The sequence below is a fragment of the Lycium ferocissimum genome, chromosome 11 (assembly GCF_029784015.1).
Source record: "Lycium ferocissimum isolate CSIRO_LF1 chromosome 11, AGI_CSIRO_Lferr_CH_V1, whole genome shotgun sequence".
NCBI lineage: Eukaryota > Viridiplantae > Streptophyta > Magnoliopsida > Solanales > Solanaceae > Lycium > Lycium ferocissimum.
In genome coordinates this window covers 32088411-32112933 of record NC_081352.1, presented here as the reverse complement: position 1 = coordinate 32112933, position 24523 = coordinate 32088411, and the positions used below count along the sequence as shown (strand labels likewise).

General features: G+C 33.6%; 2 protein-coding genes, 1 long non-coding RNA gene and 1 other non-coding gene across 4 annotated transcripts; all 4 read left to right on the top strand.

The window, feature by feature from the left end:
• The first annotated feature begins 2543 nt into the window (after positions 1-2543).
• Positions 2544-4784, top strand: LOC132035942 (transcription factor MYB58). The gene is made up of 3 exons (XM_059426121.1): positions 2544-2746; positions 3456-3585; positions 3706-4784. Exons 1-3 carry the CDS (start codon positions 2608-2610, stop codon positions 4286-4288), a joined length of 852 nt encoding a protein of 283 aa, XP_059282104.1. The 5' UTR covers positions 2544-2607; the 3' UTR covers positions 4289-4784.
• A 4849-nt stretch (positions 4785-9633) lies between these two features.
• Positions 9634-16564, top strand: LOC132036050 (thiosulfate/3-mercaptopyruvate sulfurtransferase 1, mitochondrial-like). The gene is made up of 12 exons (XM_059426277.1): positions 9634-9805; positions 10371-10559; positions 10707-10766; positions 11008-11070; positions 11321-11445; positions 11526-11688; positions 12691-12750; positions 14905-14963; positions 15135-15216; positions 15513-15576; positions 15841-15908; positions 16029-16564. Exons 1-12 carry the CDS (start codon positions 9716-9718, stop codon positions 16128-16130), a joined length of 1125 nt encoding a protein of 374 aa, XP_059282260.1. The 5' UTR covers positions 9634-9715; the 3' UTR covers positions 16131-16564.
• On the top strand, positions 12760-14225 carry LOC132036052 (uncharacterized). Its single transcript, XR_009409505.1, has 2 exons — positions 12760-14119; positions 14178-14225. It is a non-coding gene; the product is annotated as an uncharacterized LOC132036052 (long non-coding RNA).
• A 1538-nt stretch (positions 16565-18102) lies between the features above and the next one.
• Positions 18103-18175, top strand: TRNAR-CCG (transfer RNA arginine (anticodon CCG)). Its single transcript has one exon. It is a non-coding gene; the product is annotated as a tRNA-Arg (tRNA).
• Positions 18176-24523: the final 6348 nt, after the last annotated feature.

Below are 24523 nucleotides of genomic sequence, written 5' to 3'. Positions count from 1 at the left end.
AATTGATGGGCATGGTTTTTGAAGTATAAGACTTAAACTTCTTTATAAAAATAAAAATAATAAACTTGTTACACTTGTTATTTGTACAAACAATATTCAGACGCATCTAATCTAATAATAGGAGTACTATAATTATATAGAATGTGGATAGCAGAAGGTTGATGCGTGTCTGAATTTGAAATCCCTTTTGTGGATAGCAGAAGGTTGATGCGTGTCTGAATTTGAAATCCCTTTTTGACAAAGACGGACTCACGCGCACCTTACCAAAATCCATAGATTCACTCGTGTGTGTCACCATTTGAAACCCTCCAAATGTCTATTCTTGCATCCTTCAGATCTTGTAGTATTTATATATCAAGAACTGACTGCTAAAAGGGACTCTGAGAGAGAGATTGCATGGCACCTGGCTTTCTGTCACACTTGCATAATGCACTCGTCATACTTGCGAAATCTCAAAAGGATTACTTTACATTTTTTTCAGAATCTGTCACTTCTTATTAAGACTTGGTAAGACAAAGAAAGTCCAAATACTTTGTATAGCAGAAGATGACTAACCCAGAATATGAATTCTTTTTCAAGAATGAGGAATTCTTTTTCAATAATATTAGGTTGCCAAAACTAAAATAAGAATTTAATGAGTCGGCATCCCCCTCATGACTTTCATCTCAACAAAAATGGTTTAGACTAATGGCCCGCGGAGTCACAACTCACAACTAATGAAAGGGTCAACTGAATCACCTTCATTGAAAAATATATTGCGCTTCCTGAGCAAAAACAACTTTTTTGTATAAATAGAATACACTTTTGAATCCCTTAATTAGCATAAAAGAAGTTTTCAATAACATGTCAAATAAATTTAAGAATTATCTAAATTGCACTTTTTATTTTTTTTTAATCTTCTTATTAAAATTTCTGGCTCTACCACGAGTAGTAATAATGTCCAGTGGTCACTAGTCACATATTAGTTTAGCATGTTAATCGGATAAAGCATGCAATATATAATTAAGAACAAGAAGGTATAGTATATTATACTAAAATTACTAATAGTGAGAAAGCCACTCACGTCAGCAAGCTGGTGACCTAAACTGCTAACGCTCAATCTCAGCAACTTGGCGACGTTTTATTTGTTTAATTTATTTCACAAAAGAAAAAATTAATGTGATAAACCCGGTATACTCGTAGTATAATAAATTTATTTCCCAAGTATTAGCAGAGGTTCTAAATTAAGTACATACATAAGTTTCCAAGAGAGAGTGGTCCTGCATCCTGATCCCTTCAAATTATATAAATGTGCTTCCTCGTCATCCTAGGACGGACAAATAGTGACCAATATATATAAAATAAATCTTCTTATATCAGCTTCCACAAAGGGAATGCAACATGCACCTTCCTTATACTAGTTGAAATGCATTCCTCATGCAGCTAACAAACAAATGGAGTTACAATATTATTTTTTATTGCCATTTTTATTTAAAAACGAAGAAAGACCAAGAAGTTGTGTATGTCCACGAAAAGCTGAAACAGCAGAAGTTGTTATAAATCCAACTTAACAGTTAACAGTTAATTGAACCAACAAGTAAAGGAATAGGTGACTAGAATCTGTCAAGTTAATTGTTAGGCACTTTGAATAGGACGAAATTGGCAATATATGCAGTGGGAAATCGATCCTACCAAACTAACTTGTGACCTCCAAAGGCAAAGAATGAAAAGTCTTTATTTACGCTGAAATAAAAGTATTGTTTAATAATTGGTGTCTACTCTTGGTCTAATGTAGGTAGGGTAACAAAGACTTTTCTTGAGAAGTAGTAATCAACATAATATGACGTGTTCTTCTTTTTATTTTGCACCACGACGACTTAATTCTAGCTATATGGATTTCAAAGCAATAATCAACGGGTCTGCTGCAATTTCTCCCGTTTGACATATATTTTTGACATATGCGTGCTAAGTGTCGTACATGCATTAAACTATATTTTTGTACACGAATTAACTCTTCGCGTTAAGCTTATTACTATGTTTCTAAGTCCTATAGATGAGTATTACCTTGCAAGTTGCATCTACTCATAGTTTTTCGTATCTATTTTCTGTTCATGTGATGCATATATATGCACGAAATTATTTTCCAAACTTGATACTGACAATAATGGGCTGATATATACTTAATTGGAAAATGATACGTATAAGCATCTTTAATTGTAAATTCTTTAGTGGTCAGTACTTATTAATTTATATAGAATATTACTGTCGTTCTATTTAATATTCTTTTGCGTATATATTGAGAAAGGGGGAATTGAATTAGCATGACTTAGAAAATAAATTTGTACCTACATATCACATCACATAGAAAATACCATACATATTTGCACCTCTCCTTGTATAGTACTAGTAAGTCTTAGACAAATCTTCAAAACCCTCTCCCACCCCCTCCCAAACCAAACGAGGGTGGGGGCACCAAACATAAACATGTGTCATTGTGTTGTATATATAAGGGGAACAGAATTAGTGAAGAAGAAACCACCATGTGCACTCACTAATTAGACAAACTGAGATCGTAGGACCACTCCATATATACTTCTGAACTTAGAAATTGGTGTCTAATATTGCTAGATGGGAAAAGGGAGAGCACCATGCTGTGACAAGAGTAAGGTGAAGAAGGGACCATGGAGTAGTGAAGAGGATCTCAGGCTCATTACTTTCATTCAGAAGCATGGTCACCAAAACTGGCGATCCCTCCCTAAACAAGCTGGTAATATGCCATATATGTCTATATATCATTCTTCATCTTTATGACTCTCATATCTCTTCTTGCTTGCATCTGTTGCCGTATATGATATTAAGTTGACATTGATCGGTGGTATCCTAGTTTTGCAATATTCATTATTGGAAAAATAAATATATGGAAATTAATTTGTAGTACTGCTAGTTACTAACGCAACCATTTAATCTTTACAAAGTTCGGGTCATTATGAAGTATAACATCATTTTTTTTTTTTTGGGAATTAGAATTTTTTTCACTAAAAATGAGTATAATGGATTGTTGCATACTACTAGAGGTGCATTCCCTGACAATATTAAAATGTGAATTTGTAATCTTAAAAATAAGATAAGTTATCTATTATAATAGATAAAAATTAACTTGATGGTATAATTTTTTTAAACTAAATGTGTATATAGCTTAAACTCATTTAATAATGGTGCTGAGACTTCCCAATCAGAATAATCAACTAACTGTAGATCAATAGACTATACATAGCTAATGAAATTTCATTTTCAAAAAGCGGTTGGAGAAGGTAAGGCAGGTAATTACTGGTAAAAAGTCATCAGATAGGGTCCACCGAGAAGACAAATACGAATTAAGTTACTTGCAGCTAGCTAGCTAGCAAAAACTTTCCAATATATGACCAACTTGCTTAATTAATTAAAAATATCTTGAACGTGTTTGTTGAAATTTGAAGGTCTACTGAGGTGTGGAAAGAGTTGCCGTTTGAGATGGATTAATTACCTAAGACCTGACGTAAAGCGAGGAAATTTCACCCCACAAGAAGAGGACACAATCATCAAATTGCACCAATCTTTTGGAAACAAGTATGAATATTAGCAAGCTAGCTGGTCAAACACACACACACACATATATTTCCCTTTCAACTTGAACATATTTTTTCGATTTTATTCCCTAATTGAACGTCATTATTAATTAATTGGTAGGTGGTCAAAGATTGCATCGCATTTGCCCGGAAGAACTGATAACGAGATTAAAAATGTATGGAATACACACTTGAAGAAACGACTCATGAAAAGATTACACGGTGAAGCAAAATTAGATGGTTCATGTGCTGATTCACCTTCTTCTTCATCAACTTCAGTATTATCACATAAAACTGCCAACGAGGGAGAATTGACCAAGAACGTAAATGGCAATATGATAACTGAGAAAGAAGCATCAAAATCTTGCTCTCCTACTTCTTCCTATGCCTCAAATCTCTCCAATTTGAGCCAAGTCGATATTTCAAGTCCAAATAATGTGGATATGGATTGGATATTTCAATTCAATGAGGAGATTCCAAGTAGCACCACGGGAAAGGTGCATGATGATGATGGTGTAATTGAAATCCCATTGGAACCTGATATTGATTTTTGGGACATGTTAGATATTATGGGCCCTTCTTCTCCTAATTCAGAGTCCAAACTGGACAATCAATCCGAAGCGTCTCAGCCAATTTGCCAAGGCTTATCAGAATTTGAATACCAAAAGTGGTTCAGATACTTTGAAAATGAGTTGGGTGTCTGAGCCAGACTACTACTACATCCAATTAATTATTACTGAGTGCAGTGACACTATTACTTCTACTAAGAAAGCCCAACCTTCTACTACGCACACAACTTGATTGTGACAGTAGTGTGAGGCACAAAATAAAAATTTCCGCCCACAACTTCCATGCAATTATTTAACTTTGGTCCTTCAAATATTGACACTACTACCATCTATCAGCTAGTTAGAGATTTTTATAATTTTAAAGAAAACTAAGAGTCCTTATATAGAAGCATATAGAAGTTCAGAATTCAAGATTTAGGTTCAAATGTAAAAGTACTTGTATAGTGTATACTACAGAAAAAATAATGTAATTTGAATGTGTGCGTCTCCACACCAGGAAGTGGCGTGGAACTCCATCTCTTTCTATTTTTTGAGTAATACATTAAGAATTCTATACTTGTTTATATGTAATAGCATGATATGATTAATTAGAATAAAACTGTTCCAAGTAAAGCTTAATTTGACGAACTCAGTGGAGGAATTTGTCGCCTTTTCTTAGTTTCTATGTACAAAGAAAACTGCAGAAACTAAGAAAAAAAAGCAAACGTATACTTGCAACATCGATATCTAACACAAACCAAAGTTGCATGGTCGCAACTCGCAATAGTAATAAGAGTGATTAACGCACAATTTTTTGGCAATCACACTAAAAACTTGTTACACCTACGTACACACAAGTGATCGTGGTCATTCATCTCCATAGGAAGTTACGAATAGCTAAACGCTAATTGCACAAGTACTTTCACTTGGTGAACAGACGAGCAATATATAGCAAATCGATATTAACATCATACAAATTAAAGTAAAATTTCCCACACGTCAATCGGTTATATGATCATCCTAACACTTCAAGTCTTCAATTTCATTGATCAATACACCATTCTTAACCCTTATCTTCAATGGATTAAATATTGACCTTGGGCGCAACATGTATATTTCTATTTCTATTATATATAAGCCTCTAAAGAGGACCAACACAGCATCAAATACTTGTACCGAAAACTTTACAAATTGTACACGCAATGAATACTTGTACCATAAGCTATGTAACTTGTACACTTTACCCAACTATTTTTTTATCTCACGTGGACATATATCATAGTACTTAATATTTATTCTCTTCTCATGTATAGACGTATGCAGTTCAATTTTAATTCTCCGATACATTTATTTCCTCCGTGAACTTTTACTTGTTCACTTTTCACGTTATTTAAGAATTAATAAATGAAGTACTCCCTCCGTCTCATATTACTTGACCACAGTACTTGACTTTTCACGTTCTTTAAGAATTAATAAATGAAATACTTCATTCGTCCCATATTACTTGACCAACATTACTATACTTGAATTTTCACGTTCTTTAAGAATTAATAAATGAAGTACTCCCTTTGTCCCATATTACTTTGCCACATTACTAAAATATATGTCTATTTTTCTATTCTATATTTTTCTTTTTATATATAAACGCCCAAGGTGGACGAACACAACAACAATAAGCTGTACAAAAAGCAATTAAAATTGTACTCTAAGCAGGGACTAACATGTGTACATTTCAGAAGTTGAACATTAATTCTACCTCTTGTGTGTTTACTTTTTAGGTCCCCACAGGTCCGCAGTGTCTTAATTGTCCTTTCATTTTCTTTATTTGGCATATACTCCCTCTGTCTCAATTTAAGTGTCTACATTTGACTGTATACGTAGCTTAAGAAATAAAGATAGACTTTCAAATCTTGTGGTTCTAAATTAAAAATGTGTATAATATAATAAAATATCCTTTGAATCTTGTGATTATAAACTTGACATGTAGGATATTTGAATTGTCAACTTACTAAATATAAAAAGAGGCGGGCATAACCAAAATAAGATAATTTTTTTTTAACAACAAACGCCCAAGTGGACGAACATAGCAACAATAAGTTGTATAAAAAACAACTGAAATTGTACTCTAAGCCAGGACTAACATGTGTACATTTCGGGAAAGTTTAACATTAATACTACTCTCGTGTGTTTACTTTTAAGTCCCCACGTGTCTCAGTTGTCTCAATTGTCCTTTTCATTTCTTTCATTTGGAAGATATACTTCTCATTCAATTTAAGTGTTAAGTTTGACTGACATTTAGTTTAAGAAATAAAGATAGACTATCTTGTGGTTCTAAATTAAAAATGTGTATAATATAATAAAATATCCTTTGAATCTTGTGATTATAAACTTGACATATAGGATATTTGAATTGTCAACTTACTAGATATAAAAAGAGGTGGACATAACCAAAATAAGACAAATTTTAACAACAATTGAGAAATTAAGGGGAAAAATAAGACGAAAAGAAAAAAAATATGGAGACTCACTAACGAGAATCGCTGTATCCTTTGCAAAATATACAAATCATAAAGACTAAATAAATTGAGTAACCAAATTAATCATGTTGGGCCCCTGCAGCATCGCACAAGCATAGTTTGCTAGTATCTTTAGAATTGCATACATGCCTAAGCAAAATTAGTCTTATTTGTATATGTCTTGGGCACTACGAATATTTTTGCTTACAAATATAAAAATGACATACAAAGAAAATTATTGTAGATAAGTAAAATTAAAAATTACATGCAAAGAAAATTATTGTAGATAAGTAAAATGAAGGCATACACATTAATATTTACATGTAATTTAAATCTTTTGTTTCTATCAAGAAAATGGATTTTTACAATGTAAATGCTCAAAAACTATAACAAACATTTGAAACGGTACATCGTCTGAATAAGAATATAATACATTTTTGTTAGTCTTGAACCTCTTTATTTTAAAACTAGATAAAGTGTTTCGTGTCTCTAATCACAGGTCTCGTACACTAAGTTACACTGATCGCCATTTAGGTGTGCGTCCCCGTCCGGATACGGTCAAAAGTGTGTGGGGACGGCAAACGTCCGGGATACGGTCAATTACATACGGATACTTCGACCTGAGTCCATCGACAAATTTGGGGGAAATTTGAGATTTTGATTTTCAAAATTAAAAAAATAAAACAGATTTAAGCTAAGTTACAATTTTTTCATTATTTTAGGTGCCCTCTGCCGGATACGGACGGGTGCGGAAAAGGGAATGGCAAACGTTCCGGATACGGTCAACCACATACGGATACTTTGACGGAGTCCGTCAACAAATTTGGGGGAAAATTTTGAGATTTTGATTTCTCAAAATTAAAAATAAAATACATAAATGACCCAACAACCTGGCATTAACAAAACAAAAATGGAAAAAAGAAGAAAAAAAAAAAAACAGAAAATAATTTTACTCTAAGAAACGACTATGATGTATGATCATTTAGGAGCCTGCCAAAATTTCTTAGAAACCATCTTGATCCAATCGACTTGTAATTTTATGCCTTATTAACTTATGCAAATGTATTCTTTTATTGCACTGTACCTGCATAGTCATCATCAATTTATTATACCATCAATATATATATATATATATATATATATATATATATATATATATATATATATATATATAATAAAACTTCATGCATGATATGAAATTCCAGATGTATTAGTGTCTTCTAATTAACATTAATTTAAAAATTAGGGAAAAACCTGTAGGAAAGGGAAGGTTAAAAATAAGTAATTATGTGAAGAATAAATTACAACTTTATATATATCTACTCATCTGGGAAGTTGAATTGGTGTGGTAATATTACTTTTCCTGCACAAAATATGAGCAAAGGGAATTATATTTACCATCACAATACTTCATAATCATCCTATAAATTCATGCACAAATCTTGGCCACAAATCGGCGTCGATTTTTTCTCCCTTTCCTTTTCCATTTTTGGCCACCTGATTTTCTCGTTTCACTCCAAATTTTATGCAGAATCCCCGAAATTCCTCCTCGTACTTTTATATTATATTTACCATCACAATACTTCATAATCATCCTATAAATTCATCACATGTAATATATAAAGGAGCCCCCCCCCCCCCCCCCCCACCCCCAAAAAAAAAAAAGAAGAGAAGGATAATAGAACTCCCATTAATACTTTGTTATCCTTATTGCTTCTTTAGTACAAAAAAAGAAGAAAAAAAAATGTCTATGAAATCTTAAATACATTATGCTCCGCTACCCAATCTCATTTCCATCCTCATATTCATCAAATAACGTTGACGCGAAGGCCGACTTCTGAAAAATAATAGCGAATCCTCTGATATTAAATTCTTTTCCTATCTTCTTGCTAATCTTTTGAAGGTCAGATCCACAAGAAAAAGAGGTGAGATTTGAAATGAAAGAGGGTATATGCTTAAATCAAGCGTTGTTGAAGTAATATTTATAGGTTTGATGCAAGCTACAACTATATTTACATAATCAATGATCAAAGTAATGGGTTTTAATGGCTAAATGGACATGGGTATAGAAAGGAGAAATAATTAAGAAGTGTGTGATACTTATCACTATCAGGAGGGGAGAAATACTTATAGATAAAGAAAGAAACGTGGGTGTAGTTATGAAGGAAATAAATGCTAACAATAAGAAATGCCATAACTAAGGTACATTTAACTTTTTGCAAAGAACGGGTAACACGTAAGCAATTACCGAAAAAGATGAAATAGTTTAGTAACTGATTTTGATAGCTGAAGAGGCCAACCTATGGTAGTAATAGATACAGAGCAGGGGCGGATTTAGAGGTATCTGAGGGTGTTCAACCGAACACCATCGATAAAAAATTATAGTATATATGTAAGGTAGATTTTCTGTGTTTATGTACATATATCAACTAACAATTTAGGAGTAAATGAAATGGTTAATTTAAGTCATTCCGGTGTTAAAAATAATAAGCCTATACCTAACTGTATATTATACTATATAGATTATGCCTATCATCGTTCAACAAACTAACCCAAGTAATGACCTAATTTGTTTGTCCCGTCACCCGTGTAGTTCAACTCTTTGTGAAGTTCATCAATCTAAAGTTTCATATTGTCGGTGGGGGGCACGTCTAATTGACTCAATTATACAAACTCCGTCAATAGTAAAGCAAGGAATTAAGAACGGCTATCATGTTATCTAAGATTGTAGCGAAAGGATCATATAATTTTATTTAAATAACATATAAAATATATCTTTTGTTTTTGTTTAATGATTTTTTATGATACTTAAAATGAAATTGATTGATTTTTTTAGTTACAAAAAATAGTTGTTGTGAAGTTGAGGAAAATAGAGTTAGTACTTTTTTGTCACTAAAAAAAGTTTAGTAGAAAAAGGTAAAAGTGTGTGACCGAAAAAAAAGATGGGGGACAAATTGGCGAATATGTCCTTTTAGGATGCCGGCGGTTAACAGAGGAGGTCGTTGATGACCCATCAGTGACTACTGGAATAGGGTTTGAGCTACGATTCAATTGTAATTGTCTTATTATGGCGTCGGGGCTATTATCCAGGACTCTCTTTGCTCACCGCCTTCTTAAGTCTTCCACTTTCTCAATCTCCACCAGCCCCAATTTCTTTGTAAGTTGCCCTTTTTCCATTAATCCATTTTTTGTGCAATTTCATTTTAAATGCTTTTTCTTCTACGACTCTTTTTATTCAGTAGCTAACTTATTCGACAAGAATCTCTTACGTTTCCAGTTGCATCATGTTTAAGGCGAAATTCATATGTTTATGTATTTGTGCTCTACCTGACTTTCAAAATGGAGTCACCTTATCAAGAAATATTTTTCGGGGCACACGAATGCAGAGTCTTACATACTGTTATTGATCCTTTGCTATCTGAAAAAATAATTACAGTCTTACTAGTGCATCTTTTTTTTAATTGATAACTTGTAATGGAAACGTTTTAAGTGTACTTGCTTAGTTAACCTGTCAACAAATAAGCACTTGATCGAAGGAATTTATTACTTTCAACTCCATGAGAAAAATTGTGGTTTCTTTTAAATTATGTTAGCGTTATGACCTTGCTTTGCCTCTAGATTTTCAGTTTCTTGTATTCATTTGCCATTGAAACATGACCATTATGTTTCTGCTTTGCTTAATTTATTAAAAGAAATGTTCCTCATTTGCTTAATCCTGTCAGAAGAAACCATTCTTCTCCCAAGCTGCACCAACCTATTTCTCTAACAAGGTAGGGGGTTCTGTTACTTGTCGTGTGGCTTCATCAAGAATAGGAACACAGGCGACATTCACAATACAAGCTGTCTCCAACAATGAACCTGTAGTTTCAGTTGATTGGCTCCATGCAAACCTCAAAGAGCCTGATGTGAAGGTCTGTGATTGAACTTTTTACTTGCTGTCCCTTCCTCCAGGGATTCATGGTCATTTAAGACAGTGATGCTGGGCAAAGCATTTCTCTTTTGATTCTTTCCCTATGCTTAGAGAACTTAGAGAATTTTCTTTTTCTTTTTTCATATAGGTGTTAGATGCATCTTGGTACATGCCAAACGAGCAGAGAAACCCTTTTCAAGAGTACCAGGTGCTGACCCCTGCATATTAATGGAACTACTTTATTCTTACTTGATTAGAAAAAAAAAAAAATGGAACTACTTTTTCTTGATTCAAATGCCTGCGTTGCTTTTGTTGAATATATTCATAGACGGAAAATCTTCATCCTATACTAGAACCCTGTGTGGTCTATTTGTTCAACTCTCTCTCCTTCCTATTTTTGTTAATATATATATATTTTTTTTGTGTTTTGGTGTATTCTATTTGAACAGGTGGCACACATTCCGGGAGCACTCTTCTTTGATGTAGATGGTATATCAGATCGTACAACAAATGTAAGACATACTTGTCCAAATTTTATTTCTTCCTTTTGAGAATATTTTGCTTCATAATGTAATCTTTCACAGTATGGAACATCTTCGCTGGCGTCAGTCTATCATTCTTCCGTCCTTCTCATTGAAATCATCTGTTCTATAGAATCTATACCTTACAGATGTTTCATCTAACCATTCAACATGCTTGTGAGGTAGATCATATCATCTTTTTATCATATAGAAAGCTTTATTTCTCTGTTGATGTTATCAGTTGCCACATATGCTGCCATCTGAAGAAGCATTTGCAGCTGCTGTATCTTCTCTTGGAATTGAGAACAAAGACGGGGTTGTTGTCTATGATGGGAAGGGCATTTTTAGTGCAGCTCGTGTATGGTGGTGAGTTAACTGATTATTGCGAAAGGCAGATAAGCTCATTTTGTACGAAATGACTAACAAATTACAAAATGGATAATCAGGATGTTTCGAGTTTTTGGACATGACAGAGTTTGGGTTTTAGATGGTGGCTTGCCAAGATGGCGTGCTTCTGGATATGATGTCGAATCCAGCGCGTCTGGCGACGCAATTTTGAAAGCTAGCGCTGCCAGTGAAGCAATAGAGAAAGTATATCAAGGACAGACGGTAAGTAAAAGCTTATTTCCTGTGAGCTGCATTATTCTCGTGTATCTTAAAACCGAAATTGGTACAACAAAGAATCTGTCTTTAACCCTGATAGATGGCACAATTGAAGCAATGGGACTAGAATTTAGTGGTGGCATTCTCTCTGTGCAAAAATGCCTCCAGGGATTTGGTTCGGTGGTACGAGCACAGAGCTGGATGCGTGAGTTAGGCGTATGTCACGAGTTCGAATTGTTGGCCACTACCCTTGGAGATTTTCTCGGGTTTAAAAGCTAATGTCTCTGAGAAAAATTCAATTCCTTCTTGTGCAACTTTAATGAGATAACTGTTTTGTTAAATAGGGTCTATGTTGACGAGGAGAAATCCAAGTAGACAGGGGTCATGACTTCCTTTACACGAGAACAATTGAATTTGAAAATTCGGAGGTAGTTATCCACTTGTTAAGTGAGCTCGCATGATAAATTTAAAGAAAGATTTGTTACTAAATATAGATATGCTGAGAGAAAAGTCTCAACACAGGATAAAAGCGGCTACTCGTTCTCTAGTAGTCCATCGGTGTAATTCTAACATCAGGGATCATGTGGTAAAAGCTTAATAATTCCTTCTTCTCTCATGTTTGTGGGCCACAATGCCAAAGGGAGTTTAAGGAACTAAAGGTTTAATTATTAGGTGAAGCATCAAAGGAAATAAACAATTTGATATTTGACAGTTACCTCTTTCCTGAATGCTTTATTCTTTTCTGAAGAGTAAACAATTTGATGATTGAGAGTTTCCTCCGACTTGAATGCTTTCTTTTTTCCTGGAGAGGTGGGCTGAGAAAGTGAGGGATTGAGGTATCTTTTAATTGGGCATGCCACACTACAAATGTCTTTTCAAGTACTTTTTTCAAGGAGGAAATTAAGAGCGTCCTTTTATTAATTTTTATATCCACAATCCTTCTAGCTACTGGAATTCTGCTTCTAATGTACATTACTTAATATTACCCTAAGAACTTCTTGTTTGCAGGTTGCACCTATTACCTATCAGACCAAGTTTCAGCCACATCTCGTCTGGACCCTTGATCAGGTTTGTATGCTTTCTCCTGCAGCTCTTGTCTGGAGCTTTGTAACAGTACGCTATTGAACTGGTTCTAATGGCATGGATATGCACTCAATCACGTTACTTCCTTGGGAAAAGGGTCAAATTTACCCTCCAACTATCGTTTATAGTTTAGATTTGCCCTCCGTGAGAGTTTTGGTTCACATTACCCCTCCCATTAAGAAACTTGTGACATTTACTCTTATCACTAACGGATTGCTGACTAGGAGCCCTTAACTATCCACATAGACGCCATGTGTATATATAATTTTTCTTTTACTTTACATCATACCAATGAAATTTTGTCATGTAATTTTCTTTTTCTATTAAAAAAATTTACAATACCTGATCTTCTTCTCCATCAAACCACCACTTCCCCTTCTTCTTCTCCGCCATCCCCGCCCCGCCGTCCACCGCCGCCGGTTAAATTACTAAAAATTAACCCATCACTTTCCCACTTTTTTACCCAAACCATTACTTCTCCATCTAGCTGCCACCAACAAGAAACTTGGCTCAGCAGCAAGGAAACAGCTCTAGACTCAACAACATAGGGAAGACCCATTTGTAATCCAACAGTAACTACAAACCCCATCAAAGTACTAGTTGGGAACAGCTACAAATATCAACAGAACTCCACTTCACCAATTGAAAAAAAAAAAAAAAGTGAAATTAAACAGTAACTACAAACTCCAGATGCAAAAAAAATCAAGCTTTATTACTTTTAGAGACCCGTATTTGTTTTCTCTAAATTTTTAGCAACTAGTTATCAAAATAAACAAGACCCATTTGAATTTCAAAAAAATAAAAATAAACAAGACCCATTTGGAATTTAACAGTAACTACAAACAAGGTCTGGTTGGGTGGGAATTTAATTTTTAGTAATTTAACCGGCGGCGGTGGAGGGCAGTGGACAGCGGTGACAGTGGCGGTGAAGAAGAAGGTGAAGTGGTTTGATGGAAAAGAAGATTAGGTATTGTAATTTTTTTTTTTTAATAGAAAAAGAAAATTACATGGCAAAATTTCATTGGTATGATATAAAGTAAAAGAAAAATTATATATACACATGGCATCTATGTGGTAGATAAGGGCTCCTAGTCAGCAATCCGTTAGTGATAAGGGTAAATGTAACAAGTTTCACAAAGGGAGGGGTAAATATGAACCAAAACTCTAACGGAGGGCAAATATAAACTATAAACAATAGTTGGAGGGTAAATTTGACCCTTTTCCCTACTTCCTATCACTCTGCAATTTAAAACTGATGGTAGGTCTAGGAGCAGATAGATCATGCACAAAACTTAAAAATTGCAATGTAGTGTGTTTCAAATTGCAAGCGGGCTCATTCGTCCTTGGATCTTTTGTACATCTATACTCGGCAAAAAAAAAAAAAATCTACTCCAGGGCTGGAGCCATAGTAGTGGGTTCGGCAGAACCCTAACGTTGGCTCAAACCCTTGTATTTTTGTGTGGAAAAATTCATTTAATATGTACAAATAATGTATTCAGAACCCAGTAAACAAAAAATATTCTAGCTCAGAACCCATAAATTAAAATCCCTGGCTCCACCTCTGTCTACTTCCCTTGAGTGAGACGTAAAACTCCTCAAAGTTGGAAGTAAATCTGGGCCATGAATTTTGGAGCTTTTTCTTTGGTGGATCCTGTATCAGCACTTAGGTCTAATGTTTTTATATGTGAGTGGTAGTCCAAATAACAAATTCTTCGTCCTTCTGCTAGACATGTCAAGCAGTTTGAAGTTTTTTGATATACTTTTAAAAGTAAATGAATGCAGTATTTTGTTGTCAGTAGTTCTTTCAATATACTTCCCTTAGTTAGTTCTCCCTCCGTCCTAATTTATATGACTCTCTTTCTTTTTTAGTCAGTCCCAAAAATGAATGACAACTTTATATATTAGTAACAATTCAACTTTAATTTTACCTGTTCACCCTTAATGAAATGATTTCTAGCCACTCAAAATTCTATGGTTTGTTTTAGATCACAAGTTTCAAAAGTCTTCTTTTATTTCTTAAACTTTGTGCCAAATCAAATACCTTCATATAAAATGGGACGGAGGGAACGGAGGGAGTAATTGAATATGTGATCATACTTCTAACTTTTTGATGTGGAGTTGTAATGTTTATACTTTCAGGTTTGGAAGAACGTTGAAGGGACAACATATCAGCATATAGATGCTCGATCCAAAGCTAGGTACTTTAGTTTGTGGGAGAACTACTACTTAATATATAATGCACTAGTAGCTAAGCTATTTTTTTTTTCCCAATTATGTTCGGATGAGATGACACATGGGTCTTTTGTGTCATTTATGTTGTGGCTCCTAAAGCATCCACTATAGTTCTGATTTGGCTTGCCCCTTTTCAGGTTTGATGGTGTTGCACCAGAGCCTCGAAAAGGAATAAGAAGTGGTCATGTACCTGGGAGCAAGTGCATTCCTTTTACACAGGTGAAGGTCTATTAGTCAAAGAGATGTGATTTTTCAAACTTCTTCTCTACTAAAAGCCATTGTCTGCAGTGGAGGAATGGAATAGGGTTCGATAATTGGTTAGATTATTTGCTGAAGCATTTGATACCTTTCGATCTAATTGTGGAAGTTGACTTTAATCACTGGTAATCCAGATTATCTAGCGCATGAAATTTGTGCTAGAGCAGTTTCTAAATAGTGATCCCTGCCGACTAATTCTTGGATTAAGCTCTGTAGTCATGTATGCATATCTGGCTCATTTTGGTGATTGCATGCAGATGCTGGATGGCTCTCAGACACTATTATCTAATGAAGAGCTCAAGAAAAAATTTGATCAGGAAGGTAAGAACAGCTTCCTGTTGCTTGATGGACTAGCATTGGTAGTAAAATGTTAATGCATTTTCATATGTACAAAATTGTATGTAATACTGTCTCAAATTTCAATGTAGTGGTAAATTTGAAAAGGCGTTCCCTTTGAAATAAAGAGTTGGTCATATATCATCCAAACTCGTAATTTAATCATCTTTGCATCTTGTCCTCTTTGGCCATACTATAAATTGTCCATACTTTTTCTGTTGCATGTATGATCAACATTTTCTTCTATAGGTGTCTCTTTAGACAAACCTATAGTAACTTCCTGTGGCACTGGGGTAACAGCTTGCATACTTGCCTTGGTTAGTTGAACTCTCTCTCTCTCTCTCTTCAATGATCTCCTTGTATAATCAATGTCCGGTATCCTGCTTTTGATTTACTGTTGGCACAAGGAGATTTTCAAAGTCTTTTCATCTTTGTAGGGCCTCCATCGACTTGGAAAGACTGATGTTCCAGTCTATGATGGTTCATGGACAGAATGGGGAGGACATCCAGATGCACCAGTTTCCACATCTGAAGTGTAGATTCTACATGCTTTCAAGAAGTGCATCTACATATGACTTTACAAGGTCTACCTTGTCCGTTTAATTTCTTATTGGTGAATATGACAGCAGCGGTTGTATCATGGAATAATGAATAGTATTATATTCAAAGATAGTTGTGGCACATAAATATGTCAACAGTCTCCTAGGGTGGGAAGCCAAAAGAGGGTCTGGAGACGAGTTGCCAATGGATTCTAATCCTGTCAGAACTTATTATTGCTTTTATGCTACACTGTTGTGGTAGGATTTGGATGCTAGTAGTATGGATCTAGTAGGCAGGGGAAATCAGACCTGTTTTTGAAAGAGAGTGCAAGCTCGCCGGAAAATGTTGTTCAAAGGATTATCAGCCCATTCACAAGGTGGAGGGGGTATTGTATTCAAAATATTAATGGTTAAGTGGGTTAAGTTGAATTCATTCGGACTATCTGATCAAGAGTCCAGTTTTTTCTGATATTTAATAAGCAACAAGCCTGTGCTCCGTTTCACACGAGCACCAATAACAAAGTGGACGATCAATGGATTGTGTGTTTTTCAGACAACAAAGAATTCTCTTTCTTTTCAACTTTTTCTTTTTGGGTAACCCACAACTCATTTTTAAGATGTTGCGCAGTTGGGACTTGTGCATATGCATGTCTCATTATCTGTTGTGTAAACTGGATGAGATGCACGTGAGTCTTCAACAAGAACTAAGTTATTAAGCACATTGACGTTAACCAATAAAGAGTTTTTGGATTTAGAAACGTGCCGTTTCCATGCGTGTGTCTTGGACTCCCTTGCTCAAAGTTAATTGTCCCTTCACTCGCACATGCAATTTGATGATAAACAAAGTAGGTACCTTTATAAAGTGTGTAGGATGATATGTTAATATTAACTCCCAAGAAAGAGTAATAGCTTCATGTGAATGAATATAAAGTGCATTTTAAACGGATTAAAGTGCAGATTTTCTCTAAGGAAATGAAAGACGAGCATGGAGTAATTAGTCATAATACGCATACGAGTAGGAGACAAATATTCATGGGTTTAGAGCAGAAAGGGTGTTTCGTATTTCATGGGTTGCGACTAGTCACTAGTGAGCGTTGGTCATAACGTAACGTTTGAAGCAAAGAGAAGCTTTCTTTCAAAACCAAAAGGTGCCACCGTTTCGTTAACTGCTTCCAACGTCCCTTTGACACTTATATATATTAGTGTGCTATGCGCTAGTATCATATCATCATAAATACGTAGCACTTCAGATTGTAGAATTAATAACCGTCACCTTCAGCAAAAGTATATATACTAGGAGGAAAACAGGAATGGCCGCCGCCAATGCAAACCTGCTGGAACCTGATGATAAGATACAGAAGGATGTCAACGGCAATGATGATGATTCAAAGGCCAATATTCTCGAAGAAGTTAATGGAGAAATCCATGAGGCACAAAGCAGCGATGAACCATCCAAAACAGGAGTAGGGAATACGGAGGCTGACGAAAGGAAGGAGCACTCGGATGAAGATGACAAGAAGAATCAGACTACGCCAGTGTCAACATGTGATGATATGAATATGCATGGAAACGGAGATACTTTTATGGGTGATGATGACGTGAAGGAGATGAATGAGGAGGAAGCCATAGCAATGGAAGAGCTTATATCAAACCTTCACATTGGGGAATTACCTACTCTGGGGAAAAAAGAAGCGAAGAAGCCCGTGCTACTACTCAATAACTTGAGATGTCGAGGTCGCTCCACCTTATTATTGTTTTATCGTCTTTGGAGACAACACCTTGTCAGGAAACCTCCTCCTCCTATGTAATATTATCATATGTTTTTTATTCCCCCACCCCCTTTGCCCCCGTTAAAACTGCATTGTTATTCTGGAATGTAACTACTACTGGCTAGTATTATAGTATATGTTGTTGTATTTCAAAGGTCCGTTATTTAATTTGTTTAATAATGGGTAAAAAGACAACAACTTGTGATCGCGTGGCCTAATGGATAAGGCGCTCGCCTCCGGAGCGGGAGATTGTGGGTTCGAGTCCCATCGCGATCGCTGCATCCTATTTTGTCCCTGCTTCTCTTTTTTGCTGTACGAATCTATATCCATGTACTTATCCAGCCTTGTAAAGGGCTATATATGCAAGAGGAGTAAGTAACAGAACTAAACCTACATTTAGCTGGTTTCTCTATCCCTGGCAAGGTTGCAGACATTATACAAACCCACTCTGCTCTTCAAATGCTCTACTCCACGACGGATGCATTATACAGTGATAACCTTTCCATTTCCCAAGGCATATCTACACTCTCCTTATTTCAACCTGACCACGACAAATAAAACAAGACCAACACCACTAAGTTGGAGAGTTTGCTTCTCTCTTACAAATAGCATATATTTTAGAAAAACCAGTACGTCCTGCTAAGGCTGTGGATTAAAAAAGGTCCCTCCTTATACTGTACCAGTATATATAGTGTGTTAGAAGTTTCTGCAAACAATATGAACTCCTCTTTTTCTGATAATGTCAACAGAAAATTATGAATATCTTAATTCCGTCAAGAACAACCAACCACTTAGATATAAGGGCAAACTTAGGGACTTTGAATTTTCAAATTTTTTTTAAAATTTTTTAACTAATTATTTTTAGGTCCTAATCTTATTTATTTAAATCAAATTTTTATTTTTTATTTTTAAGGTCTACTTTTCAAAAGCTGTCGAACCTCTTACCTCATTTTTCATGTTCTTTGATTTTATGTTTGGTGCTCGATATCCGCATTTGAGCCCAATTAATCCAAATAATTCGTTTGTATCATGCTCATTCATGGAAAGCGCTCCCTCCAAAGATTTTTTTCATATCCATGTTCGAACCCCTAATCCCTAATTAAGAGAGGAGCAGTTTCATCCGTTGCATAAGTTAAATTATATATTTATCTTAAAAGTTCATTAACTATATATAGATTATTTATTTAGAACTAAATAACTTCAGAAAATTAGGATACATAACTTATAAATGTCAAGTTCTGGCTCCGCATTTAATTTGAAGTAAATAATTTCATCAAAATGGAAGTTAAAATATTAAAGGAGTGGAATGGAAGTTTTGCTTTCATATATTGAAGATATATTTATATGAAATTTAATTATTACTAACGTAATTACCCACTTGTGGGACTACAATGGGTATATAATTATTGTTGTTGTTGTACAATTGTACTAACACAAATTATATTGCTTTAATTAAAATATCTACTTTTATATCTTGACTCACATAACTATATTAGTACTTTATATAAGCAAGGATCTTAAACTTTTATCGTCCTCACAGCTCTATGGGGAGCCACAAAAGTAAATTTCTCTGTTGATGACTTGCTGTTGCTTTTCCCCTGTACGTTTCTCTTTCTTAAGGCATTATGGGCCTTTGTAATCGGTCAACAGTGATATCATAGTAACTTTTTGTTAATCTCATTTTGCTCCTTTTTAAATTAATTTTTACTTCTTCATCTCAAAATATTTATCACGTTTCAGTTCTTGAGGGTCAGATTATATAAATATTTAACAATATTTTTCAAAAATAAATGTACTATATTAATAGGAGAATAGCAATTTATAGTATTTTTTGTAAATTTTTTAATATCCAAATTTTAATTTTAGAATATTGAGTTAATCTAATCCAATTTAGCATTAATCCAATTGCCTTTCGAAAAAAGAAACGTGACATATATTCTGAGACGGAGGGGATATATTATTTGTCTTTATACGTTCTGCTAAAGCAACTTTTGTGCCAAACTGTCTTTTACAACTGGAGCATTTATTTGGTCTTACTAAATCTTTTATTAAACCACCAAAATTTTATTTTTTTAGTGAGCTCATATGTGCTTATAAAGATCCGTCCTAAAATTAATTTTAGGTATAGCTTTAAAATCTTTACTTTATTAATGTACTTTAATTATTATTTATTGAAATTTTTGTAAGATCATTAGGTTAATCTGTGTAAAAACTAAAAACTAAGATTATAAAAATTGTTGTATAGATTTGGAGTCACTAAAAAATTTGTTGTGTTAGATGATTCTAGAAGATGAAAATACGAGATTGTCTAATACGAGTGAAAATGAAATACATTATTAAAATCTTAAATGAGTTCCAGATAAACACAAATTGAGCTTGAAGCATCGCGGAGTTAGAGTGTCAGCTAATTGTTTAGTCAGATTCTGTAGCGTTTGGTTCAAACTTTTTATTTATCTTAAAAATTCATTGAGTATGTATATATTATTAATTTAGAAATAAATAATCTAAAATGATTAGGATTCAGAATCCATAAACTTCAAATTCTGACATTGCATTTTATTTGAAATAAATAACTTCATCAAAAATGAAAGTTAATATGTTAAACAAGTGAAATGAAAGTTTTATTTTTATATATTGAAAATATACTTATTTAAGATTTTAATTATTATATAATAAAAAGATATAACATAAATTATATTTTTTATTTAAAATATTTACTTTTATATTTTGAAGCCCGAGCCTCAGCAACTAGCATATATAATAAGGGACAATCAACAAAATTTGTCGTCCTAACATTCAACTTGAGCTATAAATGTTCTACACGTGGTTTGTCTTTTCCCCTTATTCTGATTTGCACTCATTCACTTTTTGAGACCATTTCACTGGCCTTTATAATTTGGTCTCACGTGGACCCGTGGTAGTTTCTATTGCATTTACCATCATTCTTCCACTTGGGCCTTGGTAATTAATTTTACGCAAAAGTCATAGATGGCCCCTAAACGTTATCACATTTTTATCTGAAGTACCTAAACTGAGAGTTATATCTATTAGATATCTAAATCAGTCTAAATTTAATTTTATTGGGTATCTTTTTCATAATAATCAGTAAAATTAGAAGAGTGTATTACACTCTCCATGACGTGATAACTTTGTCAAATGAAAACATGACACGTGGCGGTGGGGGGGGGGGGGTCCATCATAATAATTAAAAAATAAATTATACATCCCCCGCCCCCAATTTTCATCTCCTCCCCCCCCCCCACCCAACTGTAACCAGCTGCCGCTCCCCCACCACTGGCCGCCGCACCACCACCCCCAACCGCCGTCCTCCCACTTCACCAATAATTTATTCCCCTTTTCTTCTCTTATTTAGATCTATCAATGTCTTTACAAGACCCACCAACTTTTAATGAAAGGTGAGATAAAAAAAGAGTCATAGTAATGGTAAATCCCCATTTTTTCGGGTGAACAAGATGGTAATGCTACTTTTTAGATCTAAAAAGGGCAAAAAAATGGTGGTAAGAAATAACATCCAATTCACAAATTAATTTTTTTATAAATAATTAAAAGAAATGAAGTGTTATAATGAAGAAGAAGAAGAGGGAAAAAAAAAAAAAGGAAGGAAGGAAGAAATGGAGCTTCGCCGGAAATAGAGGGTGGGAAAATAGTTGGATGGAAGAATTGAGGAAGAAGACCGGTCCAGTTGTCTTCCTCCTTTTTTTAAGTTAATTTTTATAAACAAAATATAAAGAAATTAAAAAAAAAAAAAGAAGAAGAAGAAGAAGAAGAACTGAAGAAGACAGAAGTGGAGAAGACGAAGTGGGAAGGAGGGGAGATGACTGACGCAAGGGGTAGGGGACTGAAGAGTGGGCCCAATATTTTGTTTTCTTAAATTTAATTAAAGTCAAAGAGGTAAGTTTTTAATCAAATAAAGAAAAAGAAAATTAACATTTCTGAGTGGGTCACGCGCCTAAGGAAAGTGTGGTTCATTTTTTTTGCCACATCAGCAAAAAGTATTTATGTGGTACAAATTCAGAGGGGTTTAGATACCCCAATAGGTACAACCCTCGGTTTAGGTACCTCAGAGGAAAATGTGGCAAAGTTTAGGGGGCTATCTATGACTTTTGCCTTAATTTTATTATAGTAACTTTTTGTTATTTTTTTTTCTCCTTTATCTCAAAATATTTATCACATTTCATTTTTTGAGAGTTAAATTATTTAAGCTTTAACAAATATTTTAAGAATCTTTACATTGTGTTGATAGGAAAATTGCAATTTATAGTTTTTTTCTGTATATTTTTTGAATATCTAAATTTTAATTTTAAAAGATTGAATTAATCTAACTCAATTTAGCTCGAAACTAATCAAATTGCTTTTATATTTTGGGATGGAGAGAATATATTATTTATCCTCATACGTTCTGGTAAAATTTTGACAGCTTTGGAGCCAAATTTTCGTTTATAACCGAATAATTTATTAGGTATTATAATATCTTTTATCCTTAAACTTCCTATATCTTAGCTTCTTTTTAGTGAGCTCATATATGCTTATAAAGAGCTGTCCTAAAATTATTTGGAATATAATTTTAAAATCTTTTACTTTATTATTATTTACTAATTGTAGGATCATTAGGTTAATTTGTATAAATATTCTAAGCTAAGGTTATAAATATTGTAGTATAGATTTGAAGTTATTGGAATTTTTTTCTTGTGTTCGATGATTCTAGAAGATGAAAACATGAATTTTGGTAATACAGGTAAAATACAACACATTATCAAAATCTTAAATGAATTCAAGATAATCGCAAAATGAGTTTGAAGCAGGGTGGAGCTAGAGTGCCGGTGATGATTTCGATCGAATCCAGTAGCTTGGTTCACAAACTTTGTATTTGTCTATAGATTATTAGTACCAAATAAATTAAAAAATTAAAATTCAGCACCCGTAAACTCCAAATCATGGCACCTTTCTGAATTGAGGTATATAATTTCACTAATAATTAACAATGAAAGTTAAAACAAGTAATTGCATGGTTTGCCCTTTAAATGGGCTGATCTTTAATTGCCGCCCTTCAAAATCAAACTTATGTCTATAGGAGCATAAATTCTTTAAGGGCGCTCACATCACTTATAGATATGACATAAGTTCAATTTTGAAAGGCAAAATTTAAAGATCAATCCATTTGAAGAGCAAAAATTAAAGACCAGTCCATTTAAAGGGCAAACCTGTGCAAATGACCCAAGTTAAAATATTAAAAGTAAGCCCGGGCTTCATAAAACTAGCATATATAGACACACACATACTCATTTGTATTTGCGACAGTTCCAAACAATCAATCTTCACAAACTCCTCCCTCTATGTATACTAGGTAATATATCATCACCCTTATACATCAGAAATTATTTTCTTCTCATTCGACTCAAATAGTATATTCATTGGATAGTTTCTGGAATGTGAACGACTGACGTAGGATGATGTCAAATTATTCTGAAATATACCTCTAAAATTAAGTACAATATTCATAGTATATTTGTTTTTAGCATATAATCTAATAACAAGAATGCTGTAACATTCTTGTTGACACCCGATTTTGTCCCGTTTCCCCCAAAATACTTATTCACATTTTTAGCAATTTAAGAAATAATTATTTATATTTTTTACTAAATTATTAGCTTCTATTAATACCGGCGTTTTTATTATTTTGTTGCCGTCACTAGTTGTCATTATTTTGTCACCAATTATTATTATTATTAATATTATTATTATTATTATTATTGTTATTATTATTATTATTATTATTATTATTATTATTATTATTATTTCATTACCAGCATTATCATAATTTGCATTATAATCATTTCAGCATTTTTACCGCATTATGCACACGCATCGCATTTGTTTTCGCCAAATCAAATAATAGCGTTTGTTTACTATTGACTTTTAAAATATTATTGCACGGCTATTACAACGTCATGTAATTCTATCATCTGAGCACTAATAATTACATACTTTTTTATTATATAATATTTAGCACACGTTAGTATAGAGTTAATTAAAAGGGATCTTTTATTTAAATTAGAGGCCAAAGCAGTATAAGAAAATATATTTTGGGTGTTGACACCCGATTTTGTCCCGTCTTCCCTAAATATTTATTTACATTTCTACTATTTTTGGTAATTTAAGCAACAATTATTTATATTTTACTATAATTATTAGCTTTTATTAATACTGGCGTTCATTATCCCGTTTAAAAATACTATTGTTATTTTATTACCGTCACTAATATTACTATTATCGTTATTATTATTATTGCCATTTTTTACCAGTATTATTATTATCATCATTATTATTATTATTGTTATTTTTATTATTTTATTATTATAACCTGCATTATAATCATTTTAGCATTTTACCAGCTTATGCACGCACATTGCCATTATCTTCGCGTATTTTAATAATAGTGTTTACTTACTATTGAATTTTAAATATATATTATCGCACGATCATTACGGCGTCATTCTATTTTCATCGGAGTACTAATAAATACATACTTTTTATATTAGTGGATATTTTAGCACACTTAGTATATAATTATTTAAAATGGGTCTTTTATTTAAATTTAGAAAC

Coding starts and splice junctions, on each gene's coding strand:
- LOC132035942 (XM_059426121.1), top strand. CDS start 2,608: ATGGGAAAAGGGAGAGCACCATGCTGTGACAAGAGTAAGGTGAAGAAG. Junction 2,747..3,455: donor ATCCCTCCCTAAACAAGCTG/GTAATATGCCAT, acceptor TGAAATTTGAAG/GTCTACTGAGGTGTGGAAAG. Junction 3,586..3,705: donor CACCAATCTTTTGGAAACAA/GTATGAATATTA, acceptor ATTAATTGGTAG/GTGGTCAAAGATTGCATCGC.
- LOC132036050 (XM_059426277.1), top strand. CDS start 9,716: ATGGCGTCGGGGCTATTATCCAGGACTCTCTTTGCTCACCGCCTTCTT. Junction 11,071..11,320: donor TATCAGATCGTACAACAAAT/GTAAGACATACT, acceptor TGATGTTATCAG/TTGCCACATATGCTGCCATC. Junction 11,446..11,525: donor AGTGCAGCTCGTGTATGGTG/GTGAGTTAACTG, acceptor ATGGATAATCAG/GATGTTTCGAGTTTTTGGAC.